Source organism: Anopheles merus, chromosome 2L (genome assembly GCF_017562075.2).
Source record: "Anopheles merus strain MAF chromosome 2L, AmerM5.1, whole genome shotgun sequence".
NCBI classification, from domain to species: Eukaryota; Metazoa; Arthropoda; class Insecta; order Diptera; family Culicidae; genus Anopheles; species Anopheles merus.
The window spans coordinates 11,201,032-11,215,104 of record NC_054083.1 but is presented as its reverse complement, the minus strand read 5'-3'; the positions used below and the strand labels follow the sequence as shown (position 1 = coordinate 11,215,104).

General features: G+C 45.8%; 1 protein-coding gene across 8 annotated transcripts in view; it reads right to left on the bottom strand.

Annotated features, from left to right (window-relative positions):
* The window catches only part of LOC121591754 (cAMP-dependent protein kinase type II regulatory subunit), a 38,597-nt gene that overhangs the window by 13,536 nt on the left and 10,988 nt on the right, over positions 1-14,073 (bottom strand). For 7 of the 8 annotated variants that reach the window (XM_041912659.1, XM_041912653.1, XM_041912658.1 and 4 more), the window contains one exon: positions 9,633-9,867. In XM_041912659.1, the coding sequence (XP_041768593.1) occupies positions 9,633-9,846 (214 nt within the window). In that variant the 5' untranslated portion in view covers positions 9,847-9,867. Of the gene's footprint in view, positions 1-637; positions 718-9,632; positions 9,868-14,073 lie in introns of those variants that run through there. The other variant, XM_041912660.1, reaches the window with a different exon arrangement.

The following is a 14,073-nucleotide window of genomic DNA, read 5'->3' as shown; positions in this document are numbered from 1 at the left end:
CATCTGAACAAATGGAGGAATAAATCAAGTTCAAACAGCCATATCCAGATTTTATTGGGATTGTTTCAAAAAATAACAAAGTGCCATGCCATTAATTTCACCGATGAAACTATTGTCTATTGTCTTGGAGGCGTGTATGACTCGGTCAGTTCTTCCGAGTGTTATCCAATGCCATCGTTTTCTCGAATTTTATTTCTTTAAATAAATCTTAAGAGTGACATTCTCTTAATGATACTTCCGTCCTTTTCGTACCTGTATTGAGGAAAGAGATGGGACTTATCATCATATTTATTCCCTATATGCAATACGACTATTAGGGGCGGTCCCGTGTTACAGTCGTCAACTCGAACGACTCAATAACATGCCCGTCATGGGTTCAAGCCCAGAATGGACCGTACCCTCGTAGCAAGGATTGACTATCCGGCTACGTTGTAATTAATTAAGTCTCGAAAGCCTGTATAGTTACGCCAAATAGAAGAAGAAAATGAAGCAATACGACTATATGCAATAGAGACGGCCCCTACTAAATACTAAATTAAATGTGCCAATTCCCGTCCAATGTGCCATGAGTAAATTAATTGTACATGTTATACCGAGCGACCATTACCAATACCGCGTGCACGGACACTAATCTCACCTCGGGATTTTTTACGCAAAAAGCGTCCAAAGAATTTCCAATTTCTTCGCTCCATTGGAGTGCTAACGTTACTCCCAATTTACGAAATACTCAACTTTTGCCAATTGGATGCAAAATAAAAACCTCTTGTCTACTATTCCAATTTTCAACTGTAAAAGACACTTCTCCTCACTAAAGTTATACACACTCAGCTTCACCAGTCATCAACCAACATGCTGCTGAAACGCTACAAAATCCGACACTTCCATCCGTTGGAGCATTCAGAAAACAACACTAACACATGTGCCTGCACTGCAGTGACACCATTATTTCTACGAGACAATGCATTCGGGATCGAACTTCACCTAACGCAGCACAATTCAAATAAAACAACTACCGGCCCCGAGACACATTGGCCATGTTTATCCAGTTGCAAAAAAAACCTGTTTGGCCAAACCTTCCAGACACCCTGGCCTTTTAAAGGCCCGCCTACATACAGACGGGCGTATGGGAAAGAAGGGGAGGTCACCGGGCAGACTAAACGCCATATTCACAATGAATTGAATAATGAAACACACATCACTCCTCTGCTGGCTCTAAACGCAGCGAGCCGCGCGATCAACCGGACGGAGCGAACGTACAACGATGATGCAGGCCACACAGTTCTCTTGCCCACGTGTTGCACAGTTTTGCCCGTCGCGCACCGGATCGCATGTCAACCGTATTTTCGCCAGTCTGCAAAAGTTGACCGTTTCGTTCGCGTACGAAATGAATCGAAGGTTTGCGATCAGCTATTAAAACCAACATTCAACCGGACCGACCCCACATCGATGATTCTTTCATCCAACGATGGTGATGTCCATATACGACAATACCCAAACACACAGACAGTCTTGTGAAACTGAAAGCAGAAGCAGAACTTCGCGAGAGTGGACGACGGATCTGGGACCTTTTTTGTGACCGATCACTGCAACCTCCTTCGTACGACTGACCGTGCGCCGTGCTGAAAGAAGTCGATCTTTTCCGACCAGCGCACAACACACGGACAAACTTGCACCCTCCAAGAGTGGTGGGCGAAACTGCTGGCTGAGGGTGGGGGGGGGGGGGGTGGAGTGGTTAGGAAGTAGCGATGCGTCCTGCAATGCAACGACGACGACGTGTGGAGTTGGGTAATTGCTGGACGGTATGAAGTAAACACGATACACGACGACGGCCAACCAACATCCGAGGCTATCGGAGACCAGGCGGGTGTGTGTAGTATGTTGTACAGAAATCAATATTTGATTCCCGCTCTCACCCCCAGCATCCCGGAGGCTGCGAAATAGAAAACCAACGTGTCCTTGTCTAGGCAGAGAGCAGGAGGGTGAAATGAGAGGGTCGCTGCCTGTTGCTTCTCTACCGGTCAAAGGGATTCGTTCACTGGAGTGAAAAATCCTGTCCAAGCGAGGTGAACACAAAAAAAGCTCCCGCCCCGGTCGGTTGCAAAGTGAGACATGAGGAAAATATTAAAACTCCTCGCTTCGCTTCACTTTCACCCGTCAGACATTTCTCCACTCTTGCACCTGTAGCCCGGATGAACCGCAAACTTTGCGCCCTATTCAAAGGCTACAGAGTTTTCTAACCAGCGTGTGTGTGTGTGTGTGTGTATATACCTGTGATCAAATGAGTGAGGTGTAAAGGGTGTGTAGATATAGAGGACATAAAGCATATATTCTCTCTTGGGTGTGCTGGCAAAAGGTTTGGGGTAGGTTTATGTAAATCCATGCTTACATGGTTCATTGCTACTGCGAATGGGATAAGAGAACATACTACCCCGCAGTCAAGTTTCACGCGACTGCGGGCGGATTCTACCCATAAAATATATCACACCGCCTCGCGATACAAACGCGATGCCTGCCACTCTCTTTAGGCATGAATACGCACCGAAGCCTATATTTGCTTAAAGGCTGATCATCATCTCAGCATGTCGTCCTTTCAACCCAACCGATATCGAATTGATGGTGATTATCATCAGCACGAAGAAGCCTCATACCCAGATGCTTTTCCATCGACCTTCACCGTTCAACCGATGTTTCCCAGTAGGCCCACACTTCCTAACCCTATTGCTTTGTGCTGGCAGTAATGTAAGTACTCGAATAACGTAAAAAAACACACACACACACACACACACTTATTACTTTATGTTCATTTCGTCACCGAGCAACTAAATGCTATTAAACCGATCCCCAATTTCGGACTGCACTCAGCAGAAACATTTACGGCTATTAATAGGTCAAACGAACAGACATAAACCCCAATTATGACAGTAGTTGCTTTTTTTCGCATCCCAACATAAGAAGTACACGAACAAAATGAGAACAACAAAGTACCGAAAACGACTAACGCCAGGTCAACCAAGCCTCGGTCCATCGGTCCAAGGGTCGGGGGAGGTTTGCTTTAAATTGCTTTTACGAGCTCGTTTGAAGTACAGCCGAGAACCGGGGCAATGGGTGGGAAGTACTACGAGAGCGCGAGCGCCCATTTTGGAGGTAATTAAACTTTCTACTTTGGCGATGATGCTCTTCCTCCACTTCTGTGCAGCCCACAATTTGAACCGAAGCAACAGTGCGTGGGACACATCCCTAAGACCGGCCATCAAAGCGATCGGGCTACGACCAAGCTACGCGTTAGCGAGAGAGAGAAATCGGTGGAACAATATGAAGGTCCTTGAGTGCCACACAGAAGCATCGAACTCAATGTCCAGCCGTCATCATGATAGACACGATGGAAAGCCTGTACTTTCGCTGTATCGAACAAGTTAATTTAGGATAGTACAGTTATATGTACATTCACCGTCACGGAATAATGTTTTTTTTTTTTTTTTTTTTTTTTTTGTCAACGCTACAGTCCACCAGACCAGTCAAACAAACGCACGTTGACATCGAAATATAGTCACAGCGAATGATTACCGATGTATTGCGAGACTCAGAGTTTGCCCAGAGTCTCCTTGTGCAAAAGTCAGCAAACTGGAAGTCACCGTGACCGCCGTCCAAACTGAGACAGGCAAACTGACACCGGATGCTTCTGCAATGCTCGCTTCCTATGAAGCACATCTTCAACAGCATGACAAACAATCTTCGATATGTTTCATCCCTTCTCGCTATCAATTCCGGACAGCATTCAATATGCAACAAGTAGACCTTTGACTTTGCAACAAACATCATTCGTTGTGTTCTGTACAGCTTCCCGTTCCTCTAATCATCAATCATCCTGGACTCCTTCCCCCGCCGCCATTGCATTGGTAGTAAACCGGGAAACACCGCAGCTTGCCGGTTTGCCTTTCTAAATCAATACTGAAAGATGAGTTGAAGAAATACTTTTCCGCAACGCTTTTTCGTTCGTTCGAATTTCCACCCCGATTGCGCGGGGCTTCAGATAATGTACTTTGAGCAAACGAACCGCTCAAAAACTCACTCTTACGAAGGATAATTTTCGTGGACCAAAGAGGAACCATAAAAAAGGCGTGCAGTAAATCTCTGAATAAATAACCATCAGGCCCGCGCTCAGATAGCTGCGGCAGCTCCGACCTTGGCTGGGAAGATGGAGCTAGGCTCGCGAGCGCTCGGAATGGATTATGTAACTGTCTTCCGGTTGAAAATGTATGTTATCACACCTTCGTGATAGAATTTGTTCCCTCCCGCCCCGCAACTCAAGCACACACACGCTCGCACTCAGCCGACGATGGAAATAAAGTTCATCCACGCATAAATCCCGTTTCATATCAAATCAAACTCAATCGCCTGATTTGACAAACCTCCTCACTGGCTTCAACCGCTATTCACCGGCACTGGCGGTAGAAGATGCTGGAGCGAAAATACATACGTGATTGTATGAAATATTCAACCACTCTTCACACCGAATTATTCGTCTCAATCGGTGGTGGTGTTGTGTTGCCACCGTGTGGGCGTTCTGAAATGGTGTGCGAATCCTTTACATGTATCAAAAAACGGAGCCTTGTAAAATAAAAGCTTTAGCGAATGATGGTTGGTGTAGAAAAGCTTTCGTAGAAAAGGCGTAGACATGTTACTAAAGCGCCTAGCCGAAAAACAACAGTTTAAATTACCAACATTTACACGGTTGACATTTCAAACGGTACTAAAATCAGTCATTTTTTCATTTATGCAAAAATATGTGTTTATGTTTTACATTATTATTTTACTAAAAGTATTTTAATAAAATAAATACAGTTGTTTAATATCAGTGATATTGATATGGTTAACATATTTGGGCAGGATACAACTAATAACTCCGAACCGATCAAAATCAACCCTGCAAAGAGCACCTAATCGGTTGCGCACTTTTTTGTAATATACAACAGGCGAGCAATAAATTTCCCTACTGGTAATTTGTAGTATTTTGCAATCGTTGATGGCGAACCGGGACGACAAATTGTTCGAAAAGATGTTCGATTACAATCTACAAACGCGCGCGCTTCTGGTGACGATTGCCATAAAGCGCAGGTCGCATGCATGATCACGATGTTGTGACACCACACCACAGCCAACGAGTCAAGGGAACCAATAGCCTTTAAGCATGAAGCATAATATACGTATATCGCGGCGGTACGATCGATCGTACGCAACGTTTAAAAACAAAACCGGACCTGCTTGGATTTGCAGCAGAGTGGCGGCACGCACATTCTCCACCTTCATGCTGGACCCCCTCAAAACGCATATCCGTTGGCAATTTTCTTTCCCCATGTTCATTTATGTTCCCCCACTCAACCTGCACAGACGGTGTAATGAAGGCTCGACGAAGGAAAAGAAAAACAAAACCGGTACCGAGGAGCCCACGGTTCGCGAAATTATAAATTCGTCCGTCTGCCAGATTGTGCCCGCTTTTGCATCGATCGCATGACCAAATCAGGCCACACGCACACGATCTATACGCAAGCTGAACAACAACGGTCGTCAGGTATGACAACAAGGGTCATGTGACTTGTGCGGAACCGCTTTTGCCACACTCATTACAAGATAGTTTCACCAAGGAGTACACATACCGTACAATAAATACACCACGATCAGTGTAGTAAGCCCTTTACCATTCTAATTGATTCTGATAAACCATATTTTTCATAACGTTATATTATGTCATTTGCAAGAAATTTTATGCTTGGTATTACCCACAACTTCATTCAAATGCATATGCTATTTTTATCTCATTTTTTGAACGAAAGAACTGACTCAAGCTGGAGATATTTAAGAAACAATTAGATATTCAGCTAATTTCGCTACATCTCTTATTGAAAAATGCGATGGTTTTCACGTAACGCTAGCTTGATGTCTTAATATTCCTATAATTCTATCGCATTAAACACACGCCATACATCGCAGCCAGCTGAAGCAGCGGACGACTTTTGCACTCAGACGATAGCGTAGCGAAAAAACCCCAAACGAAAAGTAGATAGCTTCATCAATCTTCATCACCAGCATCATTAGACGAAACCTTCCCCGGACCTTTTTCGAATATCGTGGGTTTTTGTTGCCATCGTCGTTGTTATTGTGTATTAATGCAGCACTGGACCTGGGCCCTCCTCTCTCGGCTGGAATCCATTTATTGCTATCGAATCAAGTAGACCGCTGTTGGGTTAGTGCTGCACGGCTGAGTCGCCCCGGTACGCGTCCTGAATGCACACGAGGCGCACGTGTAGATTGCAAGTGGTGGCGCAGCAGATAGCAGTGATTAAGCAAGTAATATATCACACCACCGCCGCTGAACGAGGACACCCGATGCATCGACGGTGCACCAGCTAGGACGCACTGCTATATCGCGTCAGCTTGAGAAAATCGTGCGGTGCATATCAACGTGGCACGCACTATTAGCTGAGCTTGCCTTACACCGAGCAGCAGCATGTGGCCTTGTTATCGCTTAATAGAGGCGCGTTCGTCCAGCCAGCGGCCGAGCTAGAGATAGTGGGTGATTTAAATTTGGATCCAAAGAGAGAGAGAGAATTACATCTAATTAATGGCCACTTCGACAGAAGTTGGCAGTGCACTATATCCCACACTTCGCTGCAAATAACTTTCCCAGTACATACGGCTTTTATGATCCATCGCAGCGTGTGTCGTACACATTGGAGCTCGTGTGACGCAAAAACAAAATCAGTACCCTTAGCTACATCGAATAATAGAATCAGCTATGTCGGTTTGCCGTCAAAGCGCACTTTTAAATTTAGCTCCTTTAACAGTAGCAGCACACGCGTCCCGATCAATTGGGCGATTGGTTCAAGGATCTAAAGGGCCCGCGGGCGAAACTGGGGCCAATTGACGACTAACGACATCTTCCGATTTCGAACCCTGGCACGCTGTGCGTTCCCCCGAAGATCGGGAGAGTTCTCGGCACACCAATAATAACACTAATTGCCCTGTACCACCACCACCACCATGCTCCTCTTCCGACGAACGTCTAAGTTCTGCTGCATTTTCCACTGATTGTGTTTATCTATTCTTAATTGAATATTTTAGCGCAACAGAACGATTGTGCTCGAAACTAGGCAATTGATTGGCTGGTTGCTTCGGTTGAAGATGATGCTTCAACTGACGGGGGATGGCGGAGTGATGGGGGGAGGGGGCAATTCCTAGCTTCCATTTGCTTTTACCCCCGCCTCCAAGCAGATCGCACCTCCAGTCTAATGAACGTGCGAGAAACACTTAAGCCCTGTTCTGTTTACACAACAGAATACACATACGGGAGAAGAGGGCAGGCAGAGCCAGAAATCAATCGATGAAAATGAAGTTATTTTTCATTTAGTTCTAGTCCAATCCGGTCCACGAATTGAGCTGTACCCGTGAAAACAAATTGACGTATATCGGGCGCCCTTGGCAATTTATGGACAACGAGCGCTAGAGAGGCCGACCTAAAGCAATCAGCAGTCCGTGATGAATAATTTCTCGTACAATTTTATAGTTTATCGATGATATAATAAAACCCTTCCATCGTACACTGTCGCATACCAATTTGGACCTGTGCTGTTTATGCAACAGTGTAGGTTTCACAGCGTACTTTAGAATAATTTGCAATAATCACCTGATACAGTTGTGCGCTTCTCGTAAAGCCCGCTTACATAAACCATCTGCGAAGGGAGCCACTCGTTGAGTTTGAGTGGGAGAGTATTAGCTAGTGAGCCAATCGGGCAACAGAACAGCAACCCGCTTCAGTTAAGATAAGGCAACTGATACAGCAAAGGCTTCTTCTTTCCAGGAACGTACGCACTTCTATTTGCGCCCCTCTCTAACCCCCCTCCGACCGCCATCAGTGGGTTAACACTGCCAAGCTGAACAAATAAAGTAAGAGCGCAGGGGCCTATTGAGCAAGGTAATTGTAGGGCGAAAGGCCTATGAATGAAGCCCATTGTGTGGCGGGGAAGCAAGACTCCAAGATCCGACCGCGAGAGCCATTAAAACAATACGAACGGTAAAGCATGGGTGAAGACATTGAAAATGGAAAGACGCATTTGTTGTTCGCGACATAAAGTACATCCATTGATCCTCATCCACATTTTAAACCCACCGAGGACGACCGAGTTGCTTTGCCTCACCGCTACTGTCTTTGCCTTCGTACACATAGTTTGTTTGAAAGCATCCAAAAACAAATCAACACGATTAACAAAAGCAGACAAATTAAAGCATTTCCACTCTATCGGTAATGTTAAAATTTCCAACTGGTTCCATTCCCACCACACAAAACACACACACACACACAAACACCACGTGTTTTCCCGTTTCACACCATACCCCGAAAAGTACACACACGGTGCAATAAATTGTAAAATGAATACTTTGTGTAACACACTACCCCTAGTAGGCGCACAACAGCACGTCGTGTCGTATTCTTATCTCACAACCGCTGTTGTGCGCTCGCCGTAAGATCCGCAAAGCCCAGGGTGTAAACAATCGTTTACGAACATATGGTACTACCATGGAGGCGGACGAATAATATCGTGACGCATGTATTGTTGGACCGTATTTGCCCACTCTTTCTCACCGTTGGCGCGCGGAGAAGAACCCAACCACGCTGCCGGGACAAAACCACAAGCCAAGAAAGTGACAAAAGTGTACATAGCTTCTGTCAGCTCCGCTTGACGTCGTGTAGCGATAGAACCGTGTTAGACACGGTACACGAGACACAAAGATGTACGTAAAAGCTAGATGGATACGATCGAAAATGTATACGCAGCATGTATGTGGATTTTGTGCGTACATTGCTTTCGTAGGCGACGCTCTTCATTCACTCTAGAATTAACCCATTCACCTGTCAATGGCGTCAAACCGCTGTTCTGGCAGCTACAATAAATGATACATATTACATATATACTACTTCACCGCATCTAAGAACAATTATCATTCTTTCGTTTGCACTGGTCGGACTGGAAAAATCAATAATTTTGCCAAATCTTTCACACACACACACGTACACAACCAGTCACATGTTATAGCCGCCCGATAGGTGTATGAAGCCTATGTAGGGCATGTTAATTTTAATGTATCCTTGCCAAGCGACATAGGGCGCCTTGGAAGTGGATATGGTTCTTTTTTTTGTCATTGAGCGTGTTAGTTTCGGAGGTGCTATGGGTGAAAACTTGCCAACTCAAAACCCCCAGCACGCGAACATATCACACCCACCCACATACACACCAACATTAGAAGGTGGAAGGTTTCATTTGTCCACGTTGGAAGTCCATCCGTAGTGGTAGAGCGCATGCTTTACGGCTGGATACACGCTGCCCGACGGAACTTGGCGATGGAACCGTAACGTTTTGGTCAGTTTTGACACGAAATGCCATTGAATTTATCACTACGTAATAGCACAAGGGGCATTATTGGATCTACTGTGGATGGTACCGCAAAGGACAACGAACTACTACATCCTACTACAGCACGTGAGACCAAATTTCCAAACATTCCAAACAATCTTGTCTAACGTTGCAGCATATTTTTCATTATCAAAATCGAAATCAAACCCATTTAACTGTACCTACCTTCGTCATGTGACATTATGCTCTCGTCCGGCGAGGTTGGCTCGGCTGACGTGATCATCGTTGTTTTGCGGTCCTCCTGCAGCTTTGTAAAGAACGTTACCGCGTAATCGATCACATCGCCCGGCTGCTCCAGCAGGTACGCTATCGAAAACTCCAGAAGCACATCTCTTAGGCCGTCGGGAACCTGAATCCGATGCTTCTGTTGACTCGACATAGTTCGTTTGTCTTGCGTAATCTGCGGGAGGGGTAAAAAATACAAAAACACATTAAATCAGATTCATAATTTGGCTACGGCAACACGAATTGTGAAGTTTGCGCATTATTGAGAATGAAAGTATACAACATCTGCGTGCATAGCATCGAATGAAAGGTTTCGTATCTAGAGCAAATCACGACGTCCACCATGCAACAGGAAATCTCTGTGGAGCAATTAAGAGGAAAAGTCAGGGCACAGGGATCCCCCGCGTCCCTCGTCACTCTGCCGCCACTGTGTCTCCACACTCAACTAGCTCACATTGCAAGACCTAATCCAAAGTGCCATCGATGAGGGAAACGCGAGATGCGACTGGAACAGAAGAAGACCGAACCGCCCCATCCCCTCGCAGCGAATCGCCGAGACGTTTAATTGACTTTAATTAAATTCGCAATCATGTCCGGAGCGAAGTCAAAGAATGGTTACCCGATCTTGCTTTTCCAACTGCACAGGCCGACTACTACCACCGACTGGTTGAAGTATTGCAGCTAGGTGTTAGCAAAACGGATGGTCTATCTTTGCCAATCGGTAAACGGTTTGGCTTTATGCGGTGCTAATAGCCTGAATCCAACTGTCACGATACACTTGTACATCACATGCTACTTAACAGGCTACAGGGATCATTCCATTAAGTACGTGCAGCGTCGAATATAGACAGTACATTTAATTTGTATAATTACTTGTTATGTCGACACGTCAACATGCGTTACCCACTACATCATATAGACTTGTTCGTTTCAGCTTGCCTTTTAAAATTGGAATGTGATTAATTTCTGTTCTCGTCTTCATATGAGCAATTTTGGGGGACCAACGTTTGTAATTTACAAAATTTTGATGATGTCATAAAGCTTTTCACAATGTTCACAATTCAACAATGTTCCGAAGCATTTCAGGTTCAACAATTGACAACACAGGTTAATATCTACATTCAAGTCTCCATTTGATGATTATTGATAAAAACATAGGACTAGAAAATACATTCACAATTCCAATATTGTGTACCGTTTACGAAGATGTTGAACATAAAGATACATAAATTAAAAATAATGCACGTGTTTTCATACACACACACATTCGCTGTTATGGAAAATTCTTCCACCCCGACATTACCCTGGCTCTCTCTTCTCTCCAGATCATTGTCGAGATCAAGCGCTGTTCTCCAACTCTCCCCGGAGCGGGACACATTGCTTTCGAGCCAACTGAAACTGGCTCAAAATCACGAAGGCATCACTATTCATCCCCTCTCGCCAGGGACGTCCTGGGATGACCTGAGCTTGAAGCACGTACGAGCAGCAGAACGACCAAAGGCGAACGAGTACATAGCATGATGCCAAGCGCGACTTCTTTCCCCTCAGCGGTGTCTATTCCGTGCCATGACATCACGAAGCGTTCGATAATCGATACTACACACAGACCACGCAGTTTGAAGAGCACAGAAAAAATCACTCTTGTAAAACCAGAGCATTGAGGGGGATTGGTAGTACCATTTAGCCGCCGCTGCCGCAGCCGCCGGTCGGCAGAAGCTGTTAAAACACAGTCAATAACATAGATTCCAACGCTTTATTTCCTACAATTATACTACTACCCCAGGCCGGTCCGACGCGTTCGATACCTTCTTCCCTGCTTTTTCATCTCTGCCATTAAATGACCTTCCCTTCTCGCTGACGATTGCTGGTTCCGTGATGCAAAGTCGTACATCCGACCCCCTACGAACCCCCGCCTCTCATCTTCTCGCTGTGCCAATCGGAAGAATGTTTGCGTAAACAATCGAATTGTTTTATTGCTCATAGACTATTTATTTTTGACCTGCTTTACTCTGCTGGCTGGCCCCCGGAGCTACGATTTGCTGAAACTCTTCTCCATCAATAGCAGCAGCAAGTGGAAACTCCAGTTCCACCACTACAGCTACTAGAAATACTAATATTTTCAACCGACGTCCCCAATTTGCTACATGGTTTTGTTACATTTTTTTGCATTATTACTGATGAACAATATACCGGAACTATATCCGCACAGAAGCATGCATATTGCAAGATATTTTGACAGGACAAACCGGAGAGAGTGCAAGAGCCATAGACCATACAACTTACTTCAACGCGAACCGCTAACGTGTTGAATGAGAACAGTCACCTGACGTCTACTTGGCACGTACGCCAGAGCTCTACCAACACTACCAAATCCACCACCAATGCAGTACTTCTTCAGTCTCACTCATCTCGCTGACATTTCCCAACGCTCCTGCTGCCCTTGCCGCTAGTAAGTTTACAGCATTTTGCTGGCAAACCAGATGCACCAAAAGAACCTGATCTACCACCGGTCGTTGCGCGAACCACCGAACACAGCATAAGGTACGTCGCCATTACATGGCCAAAGAGGTATGCTCACCTTCGCGTGAAAGACAGAGAGACGCAGTTCTTTCATCTGGGCTGAGCGAAACGAATCAGTAACGAGTGTGTGAAAACGGTATGCCTACAGATGAGCGAGATAAGACACGGGGGGAGGCCAAAGTGCCAAGAAGTCGCGTAGGCTGTATCATGCACAGAGCAAACACACACATACACACACAGACACCCACCCCTGCATGCTCTTCAAAAGGTAGTAGCTAGAAACCCTTAAAATTAGGAACCACGCATTTGAGACCGCTCACAATACGAGGGCGTGCGCCGACGACGTGTTAGTTGGCTCGAGGAGATGGTCCGCAAGTATCGTTTTTGCTTCGCGTTTACAGCCAACACACTGCGCGAATTCGCGAATTGTACCATAAGTTTAACTCTTTATCATTCCCCGGCTACCTTGTAATGACACAGGACTGGCGCAATGCATGCCGGCCCCATCGCCATCTCTGTGTGTATGGAAGAATCTCGGCCGGTTGATGATAAGAGCAATAAGCGATGCACGTGGTCGCACGGTCCAAAACGGCGCAACGACGACGACCACATACATGTCGATCTCTCACTCATTACGTAGAAACATTCCCTACCCCCTTCTAACGCTACTTGACGACACCGTGGTGTCACACGCCTCGCGCCGCTAGACACACGGTCACATGACGGACAAAATGGGTTAATTTGGCCGGCACGACACACCGGTGGTGTTGAGCGGAAGTAGGTGAGATGATTCTCTCGGTCTTCCAATCACTGTTTCCTTCCAAATACTGTTTTATGCTAGTGACGATGGACCGGCCGACGTCGACAACGGCGGCGTGCCGACCGAAACCAATGCAAACCAGTGGCGGAAGTGACAGGAATGGGGAGCAAGGGTTATAATTGCGTCACAAATAAGAACACATTAGCACGTGAGACATGAATGCGTCGTCACGACGGATTGTTTGCAACGGGCAGGCGGGCGGCAGGCCGATCCGAAGTCGAATGCGCTGTTGCTGGCCTTGCCCTTAGCGCGCAAACCACACTGGCTCGTACGGGAAGGAAGCTTGTAGTCATCTTTGGGCCGTGATCATTTTTGTTTTTGTTTTTTTTGTTTTTTTTTTCTATACCCCCTAGTACATCGTTTATATAATCTCAGCCAAGAGATCTACATCATTTCGAACACATCTCATCCCCACTGGGTGGTTTTCTTTTTTGCATGGTGTAGAGATGATGGTTTGGTTTTTATTGCGCACCCTGCCCCCGACTACATCAAGGGTAGTGGAGCACACCACATATCACTGGAGGTGGTGGAATCATTTGTCTAAATGAACTAAACTAAATGCGCTAGCGCTAGCCAATCTTTTCCCCCCTCATCCAGAGCCGGAGAGTCAAAAAATCATCTCGATTTTGTTTACACAAACCGCCAAAACGAATCAATCCTTGCAGCACAATTTGTTTTATTTTCGTTGCCCCACCGGCTTGCAAAGAATTCCAGCTGTCTGTGTGTTCCCGGGACAGGCGCAGGCACAGGCGTACAGTAAATTCACGCAGTTTTTTAAAAGATATACTTCCAATGAGCGCAACTCCTTCACGGCTAAAGCAGTTAGCCACCCGTCGACTTTTTAGTTCTAATTTCTACAACACTCGCTCGTGATGAGCTTGCTGAAGGTTCTTGCGGCCGGTGGTGTACCACCGACCGTTCCACGACCGATCTGCGCATAACATTTGCACACGCTTGTGGGAGAAACGAGCTCTTGCCAGTCTCCCGCGTCCTGTTCCTATGACTGTTTTTGAGCTGATCGATAAATTACCCAAGTTTGTT